Below are 23,271 nucleotides of genomic sequence, written 5' to 3'. Positions count from 1 at the left end.
AGGGTGATGTGCAGTGTTAGTTTTACGCCCCACATAGTGTTTAGTTTTAGCACTTTCTTCCCACATGGTTCCTCGCAAATGGGACTTCCTATGGCTTTCTTTCAACAACGGCTTGCTTCTTGTCACTCTTCCATAAAAGTCAGATTTTCGGAGTGCACGACTAATAGTTGTCCTGTGGACAGGTTCTCTCACCTGAGCTGTGGATCTCTGAAGCTCTTCCAGAGTCACCATGGGCCTCTTGGTTGTTTCTCTGATTAATGCTCTCCTTGCCCGGCCTTTCAGTTTAGGTAGACGGCCATGTCTTGGTAGGTTTGCAGTTGTGTCATATTCTTTTGATTTTCTGATGATCAATTGAACAGTGCTCCGTGAGATATTCAACATTTGGGATATTTTTTTATAACCTAACCCTGCTTTAAACTTCTGCACAACCTTATCCCTGACCTGTCTGGTGTGTTCCTTGGCCTTCATGATGATGTTTGTTCACTAAGGTTCTCTAGCAAACTCCTAAGGGCTTCACAGAACAGGTGTATTTATGCTGAGATTAAATTACACATAAGCGGACACTAATTAATAATTAGATGACTTCTGAAGGCAATTGGTTCCACTAGATTTTAGTTAGGGGTATCAGAGTAAAGGGGGCTGAATACAAATGTACACCACACTTTTCAGATATTTATGTGTAAAACATTTTGAAAACCTTTTATCATTTTCTTTACTCTTCACAATTATGTGCCACTTTGTGTTGGTCTATCACATAAAATCTCAATAAAATACATTTACGTTTTTGGTTGTAACATGACAAAATGTGAAACATTTCAAGGGGTATGAATACTTTTTCAAGGCACTGTATATTGTATATACACGTGCCCTCTTCCCCAGCTTTCAACCTGCACCATCAATTATTTACAAAGGTATCACAGTGAATGACTGAAGATGCTAATGGTCATTTCTCACATTGCCGGAGCAATCTATGAGCTTTGAGCTAATGGCACAAGCAGAAAATCAAATTGATCAAAATTAATCAAATTCTACTATTTGGGTTTAGATCTATTTTAAGGATGCCCTTGTCCACCATTGGGGACACAGAGAGCCCATATATATTATTGATATTATCCACTTCTGAAAACCTTCTTCAGTATGCCATCTGCAGAACACCCTTCTGATCCAATTGCCTTGGGCAAAGTATTAATAGCACGTGTGATAAATATCTACCTACTTCAAAGGAACTCATAAAAGGTTCCAATTCTTCTTGTTTCCACGCAGGTGTTCAAACTTTACACGTAATTGCTTAGATAAACAGTTCTCCCAAAATTTAATTAAGATACTATGGCTTTTGCCAAGGATTGTTAAAGTTCTGGCATAACAGGGCACTCAAAAATATATAAATACCAATGCTGCGGATATCCATTGCACATGAGCGAGTAGACTTGTCTAATCAACTCAACAACCTACAAATCTGAATTCAGGTTTCCATAACCATGAATTACATCCTTGCCTTCTTAATCTTCAGCGGCGTAATTGCTACAGGTAACAAATTATTAACAAGTATTTTTTTTTTTTGTTGTAACATTTACCTTTCTGTAATTTTACAGGTTTCTCACATGTCATGCTATTGGGTGGCACAGTGGTGTAGTGTGTAGCACTTTCACCTAGTAGTAAGAAGGGTCGCTGGTTCAAATCCCAACCACGACACTACCTCCCTGGAGTTTGCTTTTTCCCCCTGTGCCTGTGTGGGTTTCCTCTCACACTCCAAAGACATGCTGGTAGGTTAATTGGATCCTGTCTAAATTGTCCTTAGTATGTATGAATGTGAGTTAGGGACCTTAGATTGTAAGCTCCTTGAGGGTCGGGACTAATGTGAATGTACAATGTATATGTAAAGTGCTGTGAAAATTGATGGCGCTATATAAGTACAGTAACTGAAATAAATAAATAATAGGGTGGCTTAGTAGTTAGAACTCCTGCTTTGCACCACTAGACTTCTCAATTCAAATCCCAATGAGGATACCACCTGCCCTAGTATGTAAAATAAGTAGCTTGGAAGCTCCTCGAGGGCAGGGACAATATGTCAAGTGCTGCATAATAGCTCAGTAGTGTAGGCCAGCCTTTCTCAAGCTTTTTACCCCATAGGAACCCTTGAAATAATATTCAGGTCGCAGGGAACACCTGGTAAGATTAGTCCATTGGAGATCATGGGAAAAATGTCCCTTACATTGATGATGGTGAGTGGGAAGAATGTCATCCTTTTACAAGGGTGGCCAGAAGGACAACCTTGAGGTCGCTGACTTGGCCAAGTGGCACCTTGAACTATGTGGGCACCATCGGAAGGGAGGTCAGTTAGCCGCAGATCAAGGAACCCCTAGCCACCCCTGGAGGAACCTTAGGGTTCCACAGAATCCTGGTTGAAAATGGCTGATGTAGGCAATGCAATAGTGTAATAAATCAGAAAAATTAACACAGCGTTGTATTAATTTAATTCGGTATGTGCCTTTTGTTCAATCTCAAAGTATAATTTAACTTTCAGTTTAAATTAGCTAAATACATTCCAAATGGATAAAAATAGTGTGCAAAATCTTACAGTTTGTTTTCTTTAAACATTAGCCAGATCCTGAGTAGAAAAGCCTGTACCCTGCCAGCAGCTGTATCTAATAATAATGACCAAGTAATTATCCCATTATTAGGTCAGTCTACACGGTGATCCATTCCACAAAATCAGCTTAATTCATAAAGTTAAAGCAGAACTAAACCCTCTTATTCCTGGCACGTTCCTGGGAATGCAACTGTTTTTTGAAACTGTTAAATAGATGGGTTTAGTTCTGCTTTTACAAACCAAGATAAGTGACAGTTATTTTTAGGTATTTCCAATGAGAGTTGAAAATTCAAGTAGCTTGGCTGCAAATAGAGTGCCCTAGGTCTGTGTAAACTAAGCCTTGAACCTTTCATCGGTTCCATTCAAAGCTTAAAGCGGAACTAAAACCATCAATTTAACAAAAAAAACAATTACTTTACCGGCATGCTGGGAATGCTAACGATCAAATTTGCTTGTGCTCTTAGCCAAGCTGTTAAACCATCAAATGGTTGGTGTCATGACTGATCACATGTGCAGTATCATGGCAGTTGAAGAGCAAACAGAGGTCAAAATGGCATCCTCCTTGGCTGAAAACGATAAGGTGGTTTAGTTGCGCTTTAAAAATGTACCTCTGTGCCAAATATTTTCATTCAAAACCAGAATCATATTGTCAGAGAGTTAGAAAAACAATAATGACCAAGTAATGGACATGAAGGGACCATTGAATGCATTTGACCTTTTAATTGTTTAGGGGACATCATAACTGACAAGTGGCTTGGAGTGCAGGTTTCGGCCCAGAGTAGTACTTTTTCCAGTTCTGGGAGGAACAGCTGAAATGATCAAAGAGAAGAAGCTATAAAGCCCAACCTTGGGGTACCCAAAAAGTGAAATCTGGCTGTCCTCACAAATATGCATAATGCCTATCTAGAGGGGAAGTTATAGAAAGTATGACTTACAGGCTTCCTCCCCGCTGATTGTGGTAGTGTGGACCAGTTCCACTATGCCACACTTTTTGCTGGCCCCTGCCTGTCTCGTGACTACTGGTCCTACATTGCACCTAATGAAATTGGAATGCCTGACCATTTAGGATGGGAGAAAACATAACCTGAGCTCTGGCTGTTGAGGGACTGAAGAATGAGATAAGTATTCCTCACTATTAGGCCCCTTTCACACTGGGGCAGGAGTGGCATTGGAGATAAAGCGGCGCTATTTTTAGCGCCGCTTTACTGTCGTTTTAACGGTGATATTCAGCTGCTAGAGGGGGGGTTTTAACCCCCACTAGCGTGCAAAAAAGGGTTAAAACAGTCCTCAAATCGTCGCTGCAGAGGTGCTTTGCCGCGCTGACCCATTGATTTCACACTGGGAAGGGAGTGGTGTCGGCGGTAAAGGGGCGCTAAAAATAGCTAAACGCGAAAATAGCTAAACGCTAAAAAATAGCGCCGCTTTACCGCCGACGCCACTCCCTTCTCAGTGTGAAATCAACGGGTCAGCGCGGCAAAGCGCCTCTGCAGCGACGATTTGCGGACTATTTTAACCCTTTTTTTGCACGCTAGTGGGGGTTAAAACCACCCCTCTAGCATCTGAATATCACCGTTATAACGACAGTTTAGCGGCGGTATTCGGCCGCTAGCGGGGTGGTTTTAACCCCAGCTAGCGGCCAAAAAAGGGTTAAAACTGCCTGCAAAGCACCGCTGCAGCCAGCGGTATAGCCGCGTTGCCGCATTGATTTCAATGGGTAGGAGCGGTGAATACACTGCTGCTTCACCGCTCCAAATATGCTGCTAGCAGGACTTTTTTTTATCATCCTACTAGTGCACCGCTCCAGTGTGAAAGCCCTCCGGCTTTCATACTGGAGTGAAATGGGAAGTTTTTTTTTTCAGGTGCTATACAGGAGCTATATTTAGTGCTGTAGCGCCTGAAAAACGCCTCAGTGTGAAAGGGGCCTTATATTCTAGGGAAGAGCCTAGAATGAGCTCAGCTAGATGAGCGGTTCGAGACGGTGTTTGCCCTTTCATCGAATTTCAAATTTTATGGGGCGTTCACTGCAAATATGAGCCCGTGCAGAACGCCGCATAATGCACTGCGAGATCGCAATGTCTGATGATTGGCCAAAGCATGCACTTGACCTGGATGCTTTGGCCAATCACAGCTTGCTCTGCTGCGAGAGCCAGAATTGGCCAAAGACAGGGTGCATTTGGCCAATCATGGCTCAAGGGGACTAAGTTCACACTATATAAGGCTGCTTACATAGAAGCCATGTATAGTGTGTGGACTGGACAGAGATAGATTGAGCTAGATTAAGCAGGCAGGTTAGTTAGTTAGTGGCAGTGTATTTGGTATATATATATATATATATATATATATATATATACATACACATATACTCTGCCCCCTATGTGAATGGGTATCGGGTACATTGTACACCTACCCATCCACCGAAAAAAACGACAGGAGACAGTTTTAAACAATTCCTTTATTTTAAAAAAAAAGTGTCCCGCAGTGTCCATCCATCTTCAATCATGACACCAATGGACCCAAAAAATATAAAATAATAACATTTAAAAAAAAACTCAAAGCTCTATTGGCTGTGACAGCTGTTATACAAGCAAGAGCGGGACCACCCGGTGACATAACCAGGTGCCCCACCCCTTCTGATGTTGTGACGTCAGAGGGGGCAGGGTCACCAGTTTACATCACTGGGTGGCCCGCCCTTGCCTATATAAAAGCTGTCACAGCCAAGAGACAGCAGTTGGTGGGACGCCTCCCATCGAGGAAGAGCTTGTTTTTTCTGCGCCGTGATTGAAGATGGATGGACATCGCAGGACACATTTTTTTAAATAAAGGAAATATCTTACCCATAGGGAGGGGGAATCCGGGGGCTTCCTGATTCCGATAAGCCCCCTGCCCGCACACCCGACAACCACCGGGCAAGAGTTGTGGGAATGAGGCCCTTGTCTCCATCAACATGATGTCTCATCCCCCCATTCCAACAAGCCTTGCCCGGTGGTTGTGGGGGTCTTATCAGAATCTGAAAGCCCCCTTTAACAAGAGGGCCCCCAGATCCTGCACCCCAGCTGTTATATAGCCAAGGGCGGGGCCACCCAGTGATGTACCCGGGTGACTCTGCCCCCTTCTGATGTCATGTGATGTCGGGTTCTAGCAATCCATGGCCTTAGGCCGCGTACACACGCGGGGACTGTTCGCTCAACTTTGTCCGCTGAACAGTGTTTCGGTGGACAGTCCGCTCGTGTGTGGGCTTCAGCGGACAGTTTCAGCGAACAGTCTGCTGAACAAAGTTTTTCGGAATTTCCGAAAAACTGTCCGCTGAAACTTTGTTTGAGCGGACAGTCCCCTCGTGTGTAGGCTTGTTCGTCAAACTAAGTTCCGCGCATACTCAGAAAGGATTTACACGCCGAAGGTTGCATTGCAGTGTATAGGACGTCGTTTTCTAGTCCCGTCGTACATGCCGTTCACGTCATCGCGCACGGTTTCAGCGGACTGTTCGTTCGTCGTGTGTGGCCAAGTCCGTCCATGCTAATTTTGAGCGGACTGTCCGCTCAAACTGTTTGACGAACAAAGTTGAGCGAACAGTCCCCGCGTGTGTACGCGGCCTTAGTCTGCTTGTCTTCAGCAAACCATTTGCGGGCTTTCTTGTGCATCATTTTTAGAAGAGGCTTCCTTCTGGGACGACAGCCATGCAGACCAATTTTATGCAGTGTGCGGGGTATGGTCTGAGCACTGACAGGCTGCCCCCCCCCCCCCCACACCCCTTCAACCTCTGCAGCAATGCTGGCAGCACTCTTATGTCTATTTCCCAAAGACAACCTCTGAAAATTACTCTGAGCACGTGCACTCAACTTCTTTGGTCGACCATGGCGAGGCCTGTTCTGAGTGGAACCTGTCCTGCTAAACTGCTGTATTTTAGGAGGGAAGTTTAAGGGAAAAAAAAACTTACATTTGAATGCCCATCAATGCAGCCTTATCAGTGTCCATCTTCAGCTTTGCCCATCATTACAGAATGATCAGTGTCCATCTGCAGGCATGCCCAATAGTGTCCATCTGCAGCCATACCCAATAGTCTCCATCTGCTGCCATGCCCAATAGTGTCCATATGCTGCCATGCCCAACAGTGTCCCTCTACTGCCATGCCCAATAGTCTCCATCTGCCGCCATGCCCAATAGTGTGCATCTGCAGCCATACCCAATAGTCTCCATCTGCTGCCATGCCCAATAGTGTCCATCTGCTGCCATGCCCAACAGCGTCCCTCTACTGCCATGCCCAATAGTCTCCATCTGCCGCCATGCCCAATAGTGTCCATCTGCTGCCATGCCCAATAGTGTCCATCTGCTGCCATGCCCAACAGCGTCCCTCTACTGCCATGCCCAATAGTCTCCATCTGCCGCCATGCCCAATAGTGTCCATCTGCAGCCATGCCCAATTGCAGCATGATCGTTTTTTTAAATTGAGACGCTCGTCTCGCAGTCCCGCCAAGTCCCACTCCTTGGCCCTATGATTGACACAATACCAGTCCAATGGCGGGATGTAAATGCTAGGAGGTGGGACTGGGCGGGAATGGGTGTGACTGCGAGTAGAGCCTCGCCTCACTGAGTACACAGTACACTGGGCTCGGTCTATGTCGGCTATTTTAAGGGGAAAAAAGTGCATGTTAGACGCCGATAAATATGATTTATATATATATATATATATATATATATATATATATATATATAGATAGAATATAGAGGGATGGATAGATATATATACAATGTATATGTAAAGTGCTGCGTAAATTGACAGCACTATGTAAGTACGTGAAATAATAATAATATTATAGAGGGATAGCTAGACAGATAGAATAAACTAAAGAGGCATAGATAGATGGATGGATGGATGGCTATTTGATGACAATAAATGGATACATTTGATGATAATAGATATAATAGGTATAAGGATAGGATAGACAAGCAGATTTGAATAGTGGATTTCTCTGTGTCTTGTGCGATGTAACACGCTGCATTTTGTTTTGTAGGCAATGCCCTGAAATGTAACACCTGTGAAGTCGAGGTGAGAGGATCAATTCCAAATAACTGTGAGGGGAAATTAGTAGAGTGCGACGATGATACTTTTACATGCGCAACACAAATTGAACAGAACAACGTGGGTAAGATTAAAAAACAAACAAATATATATATATACTGTATACTGTACATTAGAGAACATTTAAAAAGACGTATAAATATCATGACAGTTCCTGTCCCTTTTGTATCAAATATAACAGGGATCTGCAATTAGCGGACCTCCAGCTGTTGCAAAACTACAAGTCCCATCATGCCTCTGCCCCTGGGTGTCATGCTTGTGACTGTCAGAGTCTTGCAATGCCTCATGGGACTTGTAGTTCTGCAACAGCTGGAGGTCCGCCAATTGCATATCCCTGAAATATAATATAGGCTTGTGAGTTAAAAAAGACAAATTTCAGTGAATTATTTAACCACTTTTCAGCTAAAGGACCAGGCCCCTTTTTGCTATTCGGCACTGCGTCGCTTTAACTGACAATTGCGCGGACGCGTGACGTGGCGCCGAAACAGAATTGGCGTCCTTTTTTCCCCCACAAATATGCTGCACTGCATCTGTGTGCTTAAAGTTTGTTTACCCGGGAGAAGTATGCAGTGCAGTGTGGGCCGGACTTGGGGGGGGGGGGGACTCTGGCTGGGGAGAACAGACATCGGACTGAGCGGCAATGCATGAAGCAGGAGAGGGGTACTCTGAGGAGCCAGCCGAGGACACAGGTCATGCGGAATGCACAACTAAAGAGCAGCCAGTGCGATAGTCGAGCATGGAGCTATTTAGTTTGCTAAACGTGTGCATGGTGCACTGGTACCCCTAGCTGCCTATGCTGCTGCCGGCCATATGTAGAGGGGGCATGGGCCCCCTGCAGCACAGGGCCCAGTTGCTGCACCCCCTATAGTTACGCCCCTGCCTGCAGTTTTTATTTTTTGCACTATAACCAAAAAAATAAGAGCGACAATTTTGAAAAAAAATGCATTATTTTTTACATTTTGCTATAATAAATATCCCCCAAAAATATATAAAAAAACTTTTTTTCCCTCAGTTTACTTATTCTTCTACATATTTTTGGTAAAAAAAAAATCACAATAAGTGTTTATTGATTGGTTTGCGCAAAAGTTATAACGTCTACAAAATAGGGGATAGTTTTATGGCATTTTTATTAATATTTTTTTTTTACTAGTAATGGTGGTGATGAGCGATTTTTATTGTGACTGCGACATTATGGCGGACACGTCGGACAATTTTGATGCAATTAAAAATGCACTGATTGCGCATGTTTCCCGTGCTTAGAACTGTCCCTGCACAAAGTGTAATTTCTGCAGGAAAAAAAGTCATTTAAAAGCACTCGCGACTATAATGAATTGTCGGCTCCCCGTAATACAGAGAACACTCATTGAAAGTCATTGATAAAAAAAAGAAAAAAGCGTGGGGGTTCCTCCCAAATTCAATTACCAGGCCCTTCAGGTCTGGTATGGATATTAAGGGGAACCCCGTGTCAAATTTGAAAATAAAATGACTTGGGGTTCCCCCCAAATATCCATACCAGACCCTTCAGGGGTGTGATTTTTAACAATTTTTTACACTTTCTTTGTGAAATGGTAGGGGTACTACCCCCTTATCATTTCAAACAGGGGGGCTGGGATCTGGGGGACCCCACAGACCCCCACAGCCACTGGTCAGGTTTGTGGGGATGAGGCCCTTGTCCCCATTAACATTAACATGGGGACAAGGTGCTTTGAGGGGTCACAGACCCCCAAAGCATCCTCCCAATGTTGAGGGCATGTGGCCTGGTACGGTTCAGAAGGGGGGGCGCTCTCTCACCCCCCCTTTTTTCCTGTGGCCTGCCAGGTTGCATGCTCAGATAAAGGGTCTGGTATGGATTTTTGGGGGGAACTCCACGCCATTTAAAAAAAAAAAATTGCCGTGGAGTTTCCCTTAAAATCCATACCAGACCTGAAGGGTCTGTTATGGATATTTGGGGGGAACCCCACGTCATTTCTTGTTTTTAATTTGATGAGGGGTTCCCCTTAATATCCATACCAGACCTGAAGGGCCCGGTAATTGAATTTGGGGGGAACCCCGCGCTTTAAAAAAAAAAATGTTATCAATGACTTTCAATGACTGTTCTCTGTTTTACGGGGAGCCGACAATACATTATAGCAGCAAGTGCTTTTTTTCCTGCAGAAATGACACTTTGTGCAGGGACAGTTCTAGGCACGGGAAACATGCTCCCCTTCACAGGCATACTATAGACACCCCCCAGGTACGAAATTTAAAGGAATATTACACTTTTATTGTTTCACTTTAAGCATTATTAAAATCACTGCTCCTGAAAAAACATCAATTTTTAAGAGGTTTTTTTGCATTGATGCATGTCCCCTGGGGCAGGACCCGGGTCCCCAAACACTTTTTATGACAATAACTTGCATATTAGCCTTTAAAATTAGCACTTTTGATTTTGAACGTTCGAGTCCCATAGACTTTAATAGGGTTCACGCGAATGTTGTTCGCAGGTTCTGGGGCGAACCGAACCGGAGGGTGTTCGGCCCATCCTTACCCATGACAAATCTTTTCATACATAGACCCATGCGTGCGTGCGCACAGGGTGGGCCATGTGTGTCTGAGCACACCCTAATCCCCCCTATTTGGAGCAGATTCCCCTTGTTTAAACCCCTGATATTTCACCAAAGCCCCCTAACAGGGCTCCAAATAAAATGTAAAAAAAGAATAGAAAATAAAATAATAAAAATAAAAACTACCGACACCATCCACTGCCTTACTGACACTCTCGGTATATAAACAAATGCCCTCATGCATATGTGTTTGAGCTTTGGGGTGCACACCCTAATGCACTAGGCTGTGCACACCTATGCATAGACCCATATATTAGATTGTAAGCTCCTTGAGGGCAGGGACTGATGAGGATGTACAATGTATATGTATAGAGCTGGGTAGATTGACGGAGCTATATAAGTACCTGTAATAAAAGAGCCAAAAGTTTTAGCTATATCAGAAGTTGTATGTATTTGTATATATACAATATATATAGATGTGGGTGAGAAGGCCTGGCTTGCAATCTCTGCTCTAATTCATCCCAAAGGTGTTCTATTGGGTTGAGGTGTCAGGACTCTGTGCAGGCCAGTCAAACGTGCTCATCTACACTATATTGCCATAAGTATTGGGCCACCCCTTCAAATCAGGAGAGGTGGAGAGGGGTTTATGGTGTGGGGTTGTTTTTCAGGGGTTGGGTTTGGCCCCTTAGTTCCAGTGAAAGGAACTCTTAAGGCATCAGCATACCAAGTCAGTTTGGACAATTTCATGCTCCAAGCTTTGTGGGAACAATATGGGGAGCCCTTCCTGTTCCAACATGGCTGCATATCAGTGCTCAAAGCAAGGTCCATAAAGACATGGAACAGTGAGTTTGGGGTGGAGGAACTTGACTGTCCTGACCTCAACCTGATAGAAAACCTTTGGGATAAATTAGAGCAGAGACTGTGAGCCAGGCCTTCCCATCCAACATCAGTGCCTGACCTCACAAATGCGCTTCTGGAAGAATGGTCAAACATTCCCATAGACACACTCCTAAACCTTGTGGACGGCCTTCCCAGAAGAGCTGAAGCTGTTATAGCTGCAAAGGGTGGGCCAATGCAATATTGAACCCTACCGACTAAGACTGGGATGCCATTAAAGTTCATGTGAGTATTAAGGCAAGCGTCCCAATACATATATATATATATATATATATGTATATATATATATATATATATATATATATATATATATATATATATATATATATATCACCATCTTATTTTATTCTTTAACCTTGACCATAATACTGTGTATAGTGTATACAGCACATTCCTAGCAGCTTGCTTGTGTTTGTATTTCAATCTGTTTAATAGAGTATTTTTTTTTATATTTCCTTTAGATGGTGACCTAGTAACTACAGTCAGAAAAAGATGCTTCCCTTTAAAGGACAAGGATTATTGTGAACGTCGTTTCGAATTAAATGCTCGTGAAAGATTTTACCTTACGGTATTCACAAAATGCTGCGATTTAATAGACGGTTGTAATAGCGGCCCAATTGAAAGTAAGTAATAAGTATGACTTTTTTAAGCATAAGTGTAAGCAAACAGTTTGATGTTCAGTTTACATATATTCTTTTCATCAGTTTTCCAATCCAGGCACCTCTGCCAGATACTGTGGCCAGGTCCTGATCATTTACTTTTCTCTGCTGCAGTGAAAAACAGTACAGCTTGATGAAGACTGTGATTGGATAGTGAAGGAGCATGCTAATTAAGATGCTTCTGTGCTCTGTTTTCCAATCAGCAAGCTCCATTTGGTCTCAGCAGTAAAGTTTGGTGTACTCTGGGCACTTTTTTTTTTTTTTTTAAACCATTTGCCTACTGGGCACTTTTACCCACTTCCTGCCCAGGCCAATTTTCAGCTTTCAGCGCTGTCACACATTGAATGACAATTGCGCGGTCATGCTACACTGTACCCAAAAAACATTCTGATAATTTTTTTCAAACAAATAGTGCTTTCTTCCAGTGGTATTTAATCACTACTGGGGTTTTTATTGTTTGCTAAATAAATTAATAAATACCAAACAATCCGGGTAAAAAAAAGAAAAAAAGCTTCATAGTTTGTTATAAAATTTTGCAAAAAGGTAATTTTTCTCCTTCTCTGATGTGCGCTGATAAGGCTATGCTTGTGGGCAATGATGAGGCAGCACTGGTGGGCACCTATAGGCTGCACTGTTGGACACTGGTGGATATTGCTGGGCCCTAAGAGGCTGCACTTATGGGCACTGATGAGGCTGCACTGATGGGCACTGATAGGCTGCACAAATGGGCACTGATTGGCTGCACAAATGGGCATTTTTGGACACTGATAGGCTGCACTGATATGGTGGCACTGATAGGCTGCACTGATGGGCCCTGATGAAGCTGCACTGATAGGCTGCACTGATGAGCACTGATGGACATTGATGTGCACTAAGATTCTGTACTTATGTGCGCTTATGAGGCTGCACTGATGGGCACTGATGAGGCTGCACTGATGGGCACTGATAGGCTACATGAATGCCCAATGATTGGCTGCACAAATGGGTAATGTTGGGCACTGATAGGTTGCACTGATGGGCACTGATGAGGTGGCGCTGGTGGGCACGGATGAGTAGGCACTGATAGGCTACACTGATGGGCACTGATGAAGCTGCACTGATAGGCGGCACTGATAGGCTACACTGATGGGCACTGATGGACACTGATGGGCACTAAGAGTCTGCACTGCGCTGATGAGGCTGCACTGATGGGCACCGATGAGGCTGCACGAATGGGCACTGATATGCTGTACAAATGGGCATTGTTGGGCACTGATAGTCTACACTGATGGGCACTGATGAGGTGGCACTGGTGGGCACTGATGAGGCTGCACTGATAGTCAGCACTGATGAGCACTGGTGGACACTGAGAGGTGGCACTGATGGATGGCAAAGATAGGTGGCACTGATAGGTGACACTTATGAGGAGGCATTAAAGGGCACTGATTGGCAGCAATGGTGGGCACAGATTGCCAGCACTGGTGGGCACTGTTGGGACTGTACTGATAATCAGGACAATAATAATCAGGACAATGATAATCAGTGTACATATGTCCTTTTTACATAAGCTGGTTATTGGCTTTTCTTTTCTGTTCTCCTCATACTGTCATTGTGAGGAAAGGAGTGCCGATAATTACCAGATTCTCTTTATATCTGTGATGAGCCGTGATTGGACACAGCTGATCACATGGTAAAGATTGGCTCTTTACCCTTAATCTGTGATCAGCAGTCATAGGACGGCCTCCCAGAACTAGCCGGTCGCTCTGTAGCCGACATTCAGCTATAGCACGGTCAGGAAGTGGTAACTAAGTGGTCCCCCCAGGCATAGGTATTAAAAAAGAGCTCAGGCTGCAATATTCACTACATCTCTGTTGCCATAACATAGAATGGTTCAACGCAACCCTAAATATAGTGAATAAAAATAACTTCTAAATACAATCGTATATAATAAAACACACAAATTCTTATTCGTGATGAAATTCAAAGTCCATAAATGTACTTTAATCATATAATATATAATATAAACGAAAGCAGATTTAGCCTGGCTCCATCTAAGTTACGCACTAACGCGTTTTGCCCGACCCCGGAGCATAATCAAGGAGGTGTTTATAGAGCTTTTTGAGTACCGTAATTTTTCTTGATACCAGGGATGCAAACAGTTTTAAGATTCAACATGTTTTGTATCTGTTTACTCAAATATGTGAGTATTGTATTGTTTTTGTTTGCACTAAAATTCAGAAAATATATTCAATAATCTCCAAATACAATCATATATATATATATATATATATATGTAATAAAGCACACAAACCGTTATTCACAATGATTTAAGAGTGTTATATCTTGAAAAATATAAAAAGTGCAACCCCTTCTTTTAGATATTACAAAAAAAAAGGAAAAAGGGTTGTTATATTTTGCTTATCTGTTCTAAAATGTATTTAATTGTATTTTTTTTTCCTGAAAATAGGCTTTCGATCAAATATTCTGACATGACGAATTTCACCAACCGATTTTATAGCCAAAAATGCAGATTTAACAATAATAAAAAAAAGGCTCTAGAAGGGACTTGGTTAAAAATCTGAGGGTTTCATGTCACTTTAAGCCCATGTTCACATCGGGCCGTTTTGACATGCCAAATTGCCGTCTATTGCCGGCAACGGCACCGTCCCAAAAGTAGTTCCTGCACTACTTTTGTCGACTTGCGGGGGGCGATTTCAATAGACATTTGTGCAGGAACCCGCCTAGTCTGCTTATATTTTTGCTTTCCTTGGTTCCTCTACTCTCACCTCCGTCAAAGAGAAAGTTTACTTTGGACACTTTCAGACAGAAGGTAATGCTTTCCACCCTCTGAAACAGGGGTGCCGGGAGGGTGTGGCTAGGGGAGGCTGAAGCCCCGAATGTGACCCCAAAAAGCCCAGAGTCTCAGGCATGCAGCTCTTCATTGTTAGCCCGGGACCGATCTGATCCCGAGCACCACCGAGTGTGACCGTCTGCTGCCAAGTACCACCGAGGGTGGACGATTGCGGCCGAGTGCCACAGAGTATGGCCGAGTGCCAGAGCAGGTCCCGCCTTCTGGAGCCTGCAACGCCTATGATGGATGTCCCACTAGTCCAATGATGGGACCATGGGATGTGTGGTGTCCATCATTGGCGCTGCAGGCTCCAGAAGGCAGGAATTACAATGCAGCCGCCGCGCCACATCACTGCTCGGCGCTTGGACGGGCTGCTCTCCTCTCTTCCTTGGCTCCTTCTCTGATGACTGACTGACTGACTGTCTGGCTGCTCTGACACTGCACACCACGGCTGAGTTGAGGTAGGTCAGACAGTGTATGTAAAAGTCAGTGTATGTGGGTCAGGCAGGTGAGTATACGTAGGTCAGTGTAGGTAGGTCACTACCATCAGTGTATGTAGGCCAGTGTAGGTAGGTCAGTGTACGTAGGTCACTACCGTCAGTGTATGTAGATCAGTGTAGGTAGGTCACTACCGTCAGTGTATGTAGGTCAGTGTATGTAAATGTCAGTGTATGTAGGTCAGGCAGGTCAATGTATGTAGGTTACTACAGTCAGTGTAGTTAGGTCAGTGTATGTAGGCCACTACCATCAGTGTATGTAGATTAGTGTAGGTAGGTCAGTGTATGTAGGTCAGTGTATGTAAAAGTCAGTGTAGGGTCAGGCAGGTGAGTATAGGTAGGTCAGGGTAGGTAGGTCACTTCCATCAGTGTATGTAGGTCAGTGTAGGTAGGTCAGTGTACGTAGGTCACTACCGTCAGTGTATATAGATTAGTGTTGGTAGGTCAGTGTATGTAGGTCACTACCGTCAGTGTATGTAGGTCAGGCAGGGCAATGTATGTAAGTTACTACAGTCAGTGTAGGTAGGTCAGTGTATGTAGGTCAGGCAGGTCAGTGTATGTAGGTCAGTGTAGGTAGGTCAGTGTATGTAGGTTACTACAGTTAGTGTAGGTAGGTCAGTGTATGTAGTTCAGGCAGGTCAGTGTATGTAGGTCAGTGTAGGTAGGTCAGTGTATGTAGGTTACTACAGTCAGTGTAGGTAGGTCAGTGTATGTAGGTCAGTGTATGTAGGTAACTACCCTCAGTGTATGTAGGTCAGGTAGGTCCATGTATGTAGGTCAGGTAGGTCACGGCCCAGCCAAAAAAACATACACCAAAATCCAGATAAACCACGTCTACGGGCCTTCCTTTATCTAGATACACCACGTCTACGGGCCTTCCTTTGTCTAGATGGCAGCTCACCTCCTCATAGAAGGTTAATAAATTGGTTTGGCAAGAACAATTCTTTATGAATCCATTCTGATTACTGCTAATGATACCATTCTCATTACTAAAATCTTGTATACAGGGCTTTTTTCAGGGGGAACTTGGTGGAACTCAGTTCCACCACCTCTGGCTCAGACCCTTTGGTGCCTGCTCACCACAATCACTTGTAAACACAGAAGTCCGGTTTCTGTGTTTACAAGTGACAGCTCTGAACTCAGTGTGTAACCCCCCTGAACTCTGCACTCTGTATGTAATGGAATCCTGATACTTAATGCCCGTTTGGGAAATATGACCACACCCTCTATTTGATGTGATTTGGAGGGTGTGTGTGTGTGTGTGTGGGGGGGGGGGAGTTTTGGGGGGTCGTGGTTGAATTCCAGCACCTATTGTTTGAGAAAAAAAGCCCTGTTTGTATATAGTCCCTGATCCTCCCCTCCAAGAGAGGTGTGCAGCCTCTCAAACTCTTCAGCCTGAGTTGACATTCCTGCAGTCGCAACATTTTGCTGCCACTTGGCAGTTGAAGTTGTGTTGACTAACCATCCAATTAAATGCAAGTAAAAAATCTTGTTTTTTTTTTTTTTCCTTGCACATAATTGGATGTTCTTTGCAAATTGAATTTTCACTCTGTTTTACCTTATTCACAAAGATATGGGAAAATACACTTTGGTAGGTAATCCAAACCCCAGTGGGTCTTTGGGCACATCAGAAAAACTGATTCTCCTTGTAATGCAACTACAGATTCTGATAGGGTCATATTAGGGAGATGGTATGGAGGTTTCTTACTGGTGTTGGTCACTGACTATGTTTTCCTTCTTTCTTACAATTACTTTTTCTGCATTGTCAAGTGCCGGCTGGAGACACAACTCCGAACGGTCTTACATGCCCACTCTGCTTTAAAGAGGACTCCGTCGCTTGCACACCAACTGATATAAAATGTGTTGGCGATCAGCTACAGTGCATAGACTTCCGTGGCCCTGCCGCTCGCCCAGGTAATGTTGACACCCTTTAATCCAAGCAAGCCTGCTAATGCACATGTCCTCACACACACACACACACCTACTCAAGTGTTAGAAGGCACAAAAAATATAAATGTAACCACTTTCCAACCCACATAACACATATGAGTGGTGGAAAAGGGGGTGGGGTCTAAAGCCCACATACTGCACATACACTATATTGTCAAAAGTATTGGGACACCTGCCTTTACACGCACTTGAACTTTAATGGCATCCCAGTCTTAGTCCGTAGGGTTCAATATTGAGTTGGCCCACCCTTTGCAGCTATAACAGCTTCAACTCTTCTGGGAAGGCCGCCCACAAGGTTTAGGAGTGTGTCTATGGGAATGTTTAACCATTCTTCCAGAAGCGCATTTGTGAGGTCAGGCACTGAAATGTGCCCTTACACACACATGAACTTTAATGGCATCCCAGTCTAATGCCCTGTACACACGGTCGGATATTCAGACGGTAAAGGTCCAATCGGATTATATTGTCAGAAAATCCGTTCGTGTGTGGGCTCTATCAGACTTTTTCCATCGGAAATTCCGACAGAAAAAAACTGTGAGCAGGATCTCAAATTTTCAGACAAAAAAATCTGATCGGACTTTCTCCGATCGTTGGTAGAGAATTCCAATCAGACAAAGTGCCACGCATGCTCAGATCACATTACAAGACCAAAGCTGTTGGCTATTAGTCGCAATGTAGTCCCGTCGTAATGAACGAACATCATCACATTCCGAACTATCGGATTTTCCAACAACTTTGTCTGACCACGTGTATGCAACACCAGTTTCGGACAAAATCCTTCGGAAAAAATCTGACGGACTTTATTGTTGGAATGTCCGATCGTGTGTACGGGGCTTTGCCCGTAGGGTTCAAAATTGAGTTGGCCTACCCTTTGCAGCTATAACAGCTTCAACTCTTCTGGGAAGGCCGTCCACAAGGTTTAGGAGTGTGTCTATGGGAATGTTTGACCATTCTTCCTGAAGCGCATTTGTGAGGTCAGGCAATTGGATGAGAAGGCCTGGCTTGCAGCCTCCACTCTAACTCATCCCAAAGGTTTTCTTTTGGATTGAAGACAGGACTGTACAGACCAGTCGAGTTCCTCCACCCCAAACTTGCTCATCCATGACTTTATGGACTTCTTTGTGTACGTGACCTCAACCCGATAGAACACCTTTAGGATGAATTAGAGAGGAGACTGTGAGCCAGGCCTTCTCGTCCAACATCAGTGCCTGACCTCACAAATGCACTTCTGGAAGAATGGTCAAACATTCCCCATAGACACACTCCTAAACCTTGTGGACAGCCTTCCCTGTTCTTTTACTCAGAAGTGAGAGCAGATACTTGTCAAAACCAGGTACCCGCTCCTAGACATGGGCAATTCATTTAATTCTGAATTCGTTTTTTAACTAATTATGACAAATTCGGTAATTCCGAAATTTATGAATTTTTACAATTTCTAAATTTATGAATTTATGAAATTCCGAAATTTAGAATTTTCGGAAATTCAGAATTTCAGAATTTCGGAATTGGGAAATTTTGAATTTCAGAATTTCGGAATTGGGAAATTCCAAATTTTGGAAATTTGAAATTTAAGAAATTGGAAAATTTCAGAATATGGAAATTCGGAAATTCAGAATCCAGAAATTCTGAATTCAGAATTTGGAAATTCGGAATTCATAAATTGGAAAATTTCAGAAATTCGAAATTTCGGAAGTTCGGAATCGGACATTCAGGAATTCAAAATTTTGGAAACTCGGAAATTGGAAATTCGGAATTCTAGAAATTTGAAAATACTAAAATTTTGAAATTTGAAAATCCGAAAATAAGGATGAAAATCTGAAAATTCAAAAGAATGAAAATCCGAAAAATTCTAAAACCTGAAAATCTGAAATAATACCTAACTAATAATAACTATTAAAATATAGGTATTGGAATTCCCTTTCAAATTTGGCTGTTAGTGAACGTAACGAGTACAAATTTATCCGAAGTTACGAATTATCTGAAATAACATATGTCGTATCTAAACAAATGGAATGTAACGATCTAATAATAATAAATAACAATAATAATAATAATAAAACGTTTTCTTCTTCTTATTTATTATTAATTTGTTCCATTCCATTTGCTTAGAGGCTTAGATTCGTTATTTTGGGTAATTTGTAAACTTCAGATAAATTTGTATTCATTACGTACACAAACAGCCATATTTGAAAAGGAATTCCAATACCTATAATTTAATAGTTATTATTAGTTAGCTATTATTTTGAATATTACTGATTTTGTTTCTTTTTTTTCAGATTTTTGAATTTTTGGATTTTCAAATTTTTTAATTAACGAATTTTCGTATTCCGAAAATTCGGAAATTCGGAATTTGAAAATTCGGAAATTTAACATTTCAGAAATTCGGAACTTGAAAATTCGAAATTTGGAAATTGGAATATTCTGAAATTGGAAAATTCGGAAATTCAAAATTCGGAAATTCGGAAATTTGTAATTCCGGAAATCCGAAAATCAGAAATTCAGAAATCTGAAAATTCTGAAATTCTGAAATTCAACATTTTGAAATTCGGAAATCTGAAAATCAGAAATTCAGAAATTTGGAAATTTGGAAATTCAGAAATTCGAAAATTCGGAAATTCAGAAATTCAGAAATCCGAAAATTCAGAAATTTGAAAATCTGAAAATTCGAAGATTCAAAATCGGAATTTTGGATTTCTGAATTCAGATTTTTTCCGAATTTTCGAAATTTTCGAATTTCCAAAAAAAGCAAAAAACGGATGAAATTAAATTGAAAACAAATTTTTTTTTGTCAGTGCACATGTCTACCCGCTCCCTCTCAAAACATGCCAAATGTGGCAGTGGGGGTGTGAACAAGCAGAGCATCCCCTTTTGGGTGGATCTCCGCTTTTTAAGCAATCAAAAAAGCACTGCTTCTGGTCCAATATATTTTTTTTAAACTTTTTTTTGCATTGGTACATGTTCCCCAAGGCACTGCTCCCCATCACTTCCAGGCTATTTTGATGACACCCCCTTGCTTATTAGCCCAGAAAATGGCCATTTTTAATTTGGCAGATTGGGCTCCCATTGATATCAATGGGGTTGGGTTTCTTTGAAGTTCACCGAACCCTCATCGAACCGAACCCCAGGGCAGCTCAGCTCATTACTACACAACATCCTTAGCAGTAGACTGAACTACAGAATTTCTTCTTTTAAGTCTTTTTTTTTTCTTTCTTGCAGGGGAAAAGGAGAAGGACTATGCAATTCAAGGCTGTCTCACTCAGTATGCATGCTATCTTAACTTTGACGGATTACCAGCAACTCGGGTTATATCTAAAGAATACACATGCACCCCACATCTCATACCCTCCTCCTAAAGGGGAAAGTTTGATGGATTGCAGAGTTAACAAAGCTGTGTAGTAATTCAGTTATTTGCTTTACATTGATCCTGCCCAGCATACTGGAGGTCACCACCTCTTCTCTCCTTCTTGCTTTCTCTCTCCTGTGGGTTACACTTGAATTGCTGAGGAATGACCATCATTGAGACATTGGTAGTAGGGATGGTGCTACCATTACTCTCAGCCCCAGTCCTCTATCTAGCCTAACGTTAGTGAGAGTAGCCCACAAGTTGGTTTCTAGTCCCAGGTTCACTAGGCAATTTCCAAAGTAAGGTGAAAACCCCCAGCAATGCATGATCCAATTTGCTCCAGCAGGGGGAAAAAAATCCTTCCTGATCTCACGAGAGGCAATCAGATATTCCCTGGATCAACTTTACCTATAAATGTCAGTACCCAATTATATTATGTTACATTTAAGAAATCCAGGCCCTTCTTAAAGCAATCTACCGAGCTGGCAAGAACCAACTCTGGAGGAAGTCTATTCCATATTTTCACAGCTCTTAGCCCTTGTACACACGGTCGGATATTCCAACGGAAAATGTTCGATCGGACCGTGTTGTCGGATAATCCGACTGTGTGTGGGCTCCATTGGACTGTTTCCATCGGAATATCCAACGGAAAAAGTTTTAGAGCTGGGCTTTAAAACTTTCCGACAACATGATCCGATCGGACTTTGTCCGATTGTGTGTAGAGAATTCCGATCGAACAAAGTGCCACGCATGCTCAGATCAAATTCCTAGACCATAGCTATTGGCTACCAGCCTGAACGTAGTCCCCTCGTAACGAAATAACGTCATCACATTACGTACGATCGGATTTGTCCAACCGTGTGTATGCAACACAAGTTTCGGACAAAATCCGTCGGACAAAATCCAACGGATTTTGTTGTCCGAATGTCCGACCGAGTGTACAAGGGCTTACTGTGATGAAACCTTTGATGGGGTGGCAGAAGCAGTATGCTGGGCATTTATTACTTTTTATTAATCTTCCCTAAAGCAAACCCGCAGTGTGTGAAACTTTGTCAACCGACATTGGAAAGTGATATACGGCTCCACGGTGTGCTTGCATGTAGTGCCAACTTCCACCTTGATACTCCAGGAGGAGCCCCTAAGCCCAGAGCACACCAACCCAGGTGAAGAACCTAGAGGTGCCTATTTAGGCTTCCTAATGTTAGGTTATAAACTTTTATTTGACTGCCGGTAGACTTTTAGGCCTTTGATGAATTGTTCTTTCATGTAGGAAAGTCTTTGCTATATGTTTGCAACTGCTAGAGAATTGCACCTTCTTGTAACCGCCAAGATATTGTACCTGGACTCTGTCCTGAGCTGTAAGCTTCAATAAAACAATACTTTACTCTGCAACCAAATTGTCTCCGGTGTCTCATTCCGCTGCAGAAAACCTCAATATATATAGTATGTATATAGTTCAAATAAACAATAAAACTGAATAATTAAATTGTTTAAAGCATATCTAATCCGAAAAACTAAACAAATGAACCACTTGACCTGCAGAAGATTTATTCCCCCTTCATGAGCTTAGAGGAAGAGCAGTGGAGAAGGTGTCCAGCTGACCGATGTCTTTAAACGATTTTTCAGTCCTCAGCCCCAAGGGCTGATAGGTTCAAGCAACCATCACCAGCTTCTGCATTATATGGTGCAGGAATGTCTAGGGGCAAGAGCAGACTTGACCATTTTTTGCTTTACGGCACTGCACTACCTTAACTGACAATTGCGCAGTCATACATCACTGTCCATGAATGAAATGTATTTACTTTTTCTCCCACAAATAAAAATTTTGTCTGGTGGTATTTAATCACAACAGGGTTTTTTTTTTATTTTTTGTGCTAAAAACCCCCAAAAAACTGACAATTTTGCAAAAAAATAATAATATATTTTTCTCTTTTTGCCATAAAACACATCCAATAAAAAAATGTAAAAAAATCAAAAATTCACAAATTTAGGTAAATATGTATTCTGCTACATAGTTTTCGCAAAAAAAAACCCCCAAAACCTCACAATAAGTATATATTAATTGGTTTGCACAAAAGTTATAGCGTCTACAAACTATGTAAACAATGTACAGTGCCTTAAAAAAGTATTCATACCCCTTGAAATTTCCCACATTTTGTCATGTTATAATCAAAAACATAAATGTATTTAATCGGGATTTTCTATGATAGAGCAACACAAAGTGCCACATAATTGGAACATAAGTGGAAGGAAAATGATAAACGGTTTTCAATTTTTTTTACAAATAAATATTTGAAAAAATTAGCCCCCTTTCACCCCCCCTTTACTCTGGTACCCCTAACTAAAATCTAGTGGAACCAACTGTGTGTAATTTAATCTCGGTATAAAGCCCTCAGAGGTTTGTTAGCGAACCTTAGTGAACAAACGGCACCATGCAGGCCAAGGAACACACCAGACAGGTCAGGGATAAAGTTATGGAGAAGTTTAACCACTTGCTTACTGGGCACTTAAACCCCCCCTCCTGCCCAGACCAATTTTCAGCTTTCAGCGCTGATGCACTTTGAATGACAATTGCACGGCTATATAACACTGTACCAAATGACATTTTTATCATTTTTTTTCCCACAAATAGAGCTTTCTTTTGGTGGTATTTAATTACAGCTGGGTGTTTTATTTTTTGCTAAACAAACAAAAAAAGATGCAAAAAAAAAATCATGTTTAATAGTTTGTTATAAAATTTTGCAAACAGGTAATTTTTCTCCTTCATTGAAATGCGATGATGAGGCAGCACTGGTGGGCACTGATAGCAGGCATGTACTGGCCATTGAGACTACAGGGAGTTTCCCGGTGGGCCGATGGCTCAGTGGGCCAGTTTCAGTGACAAA

The 23,271-nt window shown here is 42.4% G+C and overlaps 1 protein-coding gene across 1 annotated transcript; it reads left to right on the top strand.

Moving 5' to 3' along the window:
- Window positions 1–1,415: 1,415 nt before the first annotated feature.
- Window positions 1,416–21,783, top strand: LOC143933143 (phospholipase A2 inhibitor and Ly6/PLAUR domain-containing protein-like). The gene is made up of 5 exons (XM_077456078.1): window positions 1,416–1,527; window positions 7,600–7,731; window positions 11,569–11,730; window positions 16,864–17,007; window positions 20,260–21,783. The coding sequence occupies exons 1-5, from the start codon at window positions 1,479–1,481 to the stop codon at window positions 20,394–20,396; spliced, it is 624 nt and encodes a 207-aa protein (XP_077312204.1). The 5' UTR covers window positions 1,416–1,478; the 3' UTR covers window positions 20,397–21,783.
- The last annotated feature ends 1,488 nt before the right edge of the window (window positions 21,784–23,271 follow it).

This window comes from Lithobates pipiens, unplaced genomic scaffold (assembly GCF_037356315.1).
Source record: "Lithobates pipiens isolate NorthernLeopardFrog02 unplaced genomic scaffold, aLitPip1_a1.2 Scaffold_27, whole genome shotgun sequence".
Lineage (NCBI taxonomy): Eukaryota > Metazoa > Chordata > Amphibia > Anura > Ranidae > Lithobates > Lithobates pipiens.
This window is presented reverse-complemented; position numbering and strand designations above follow the sequence as displayed.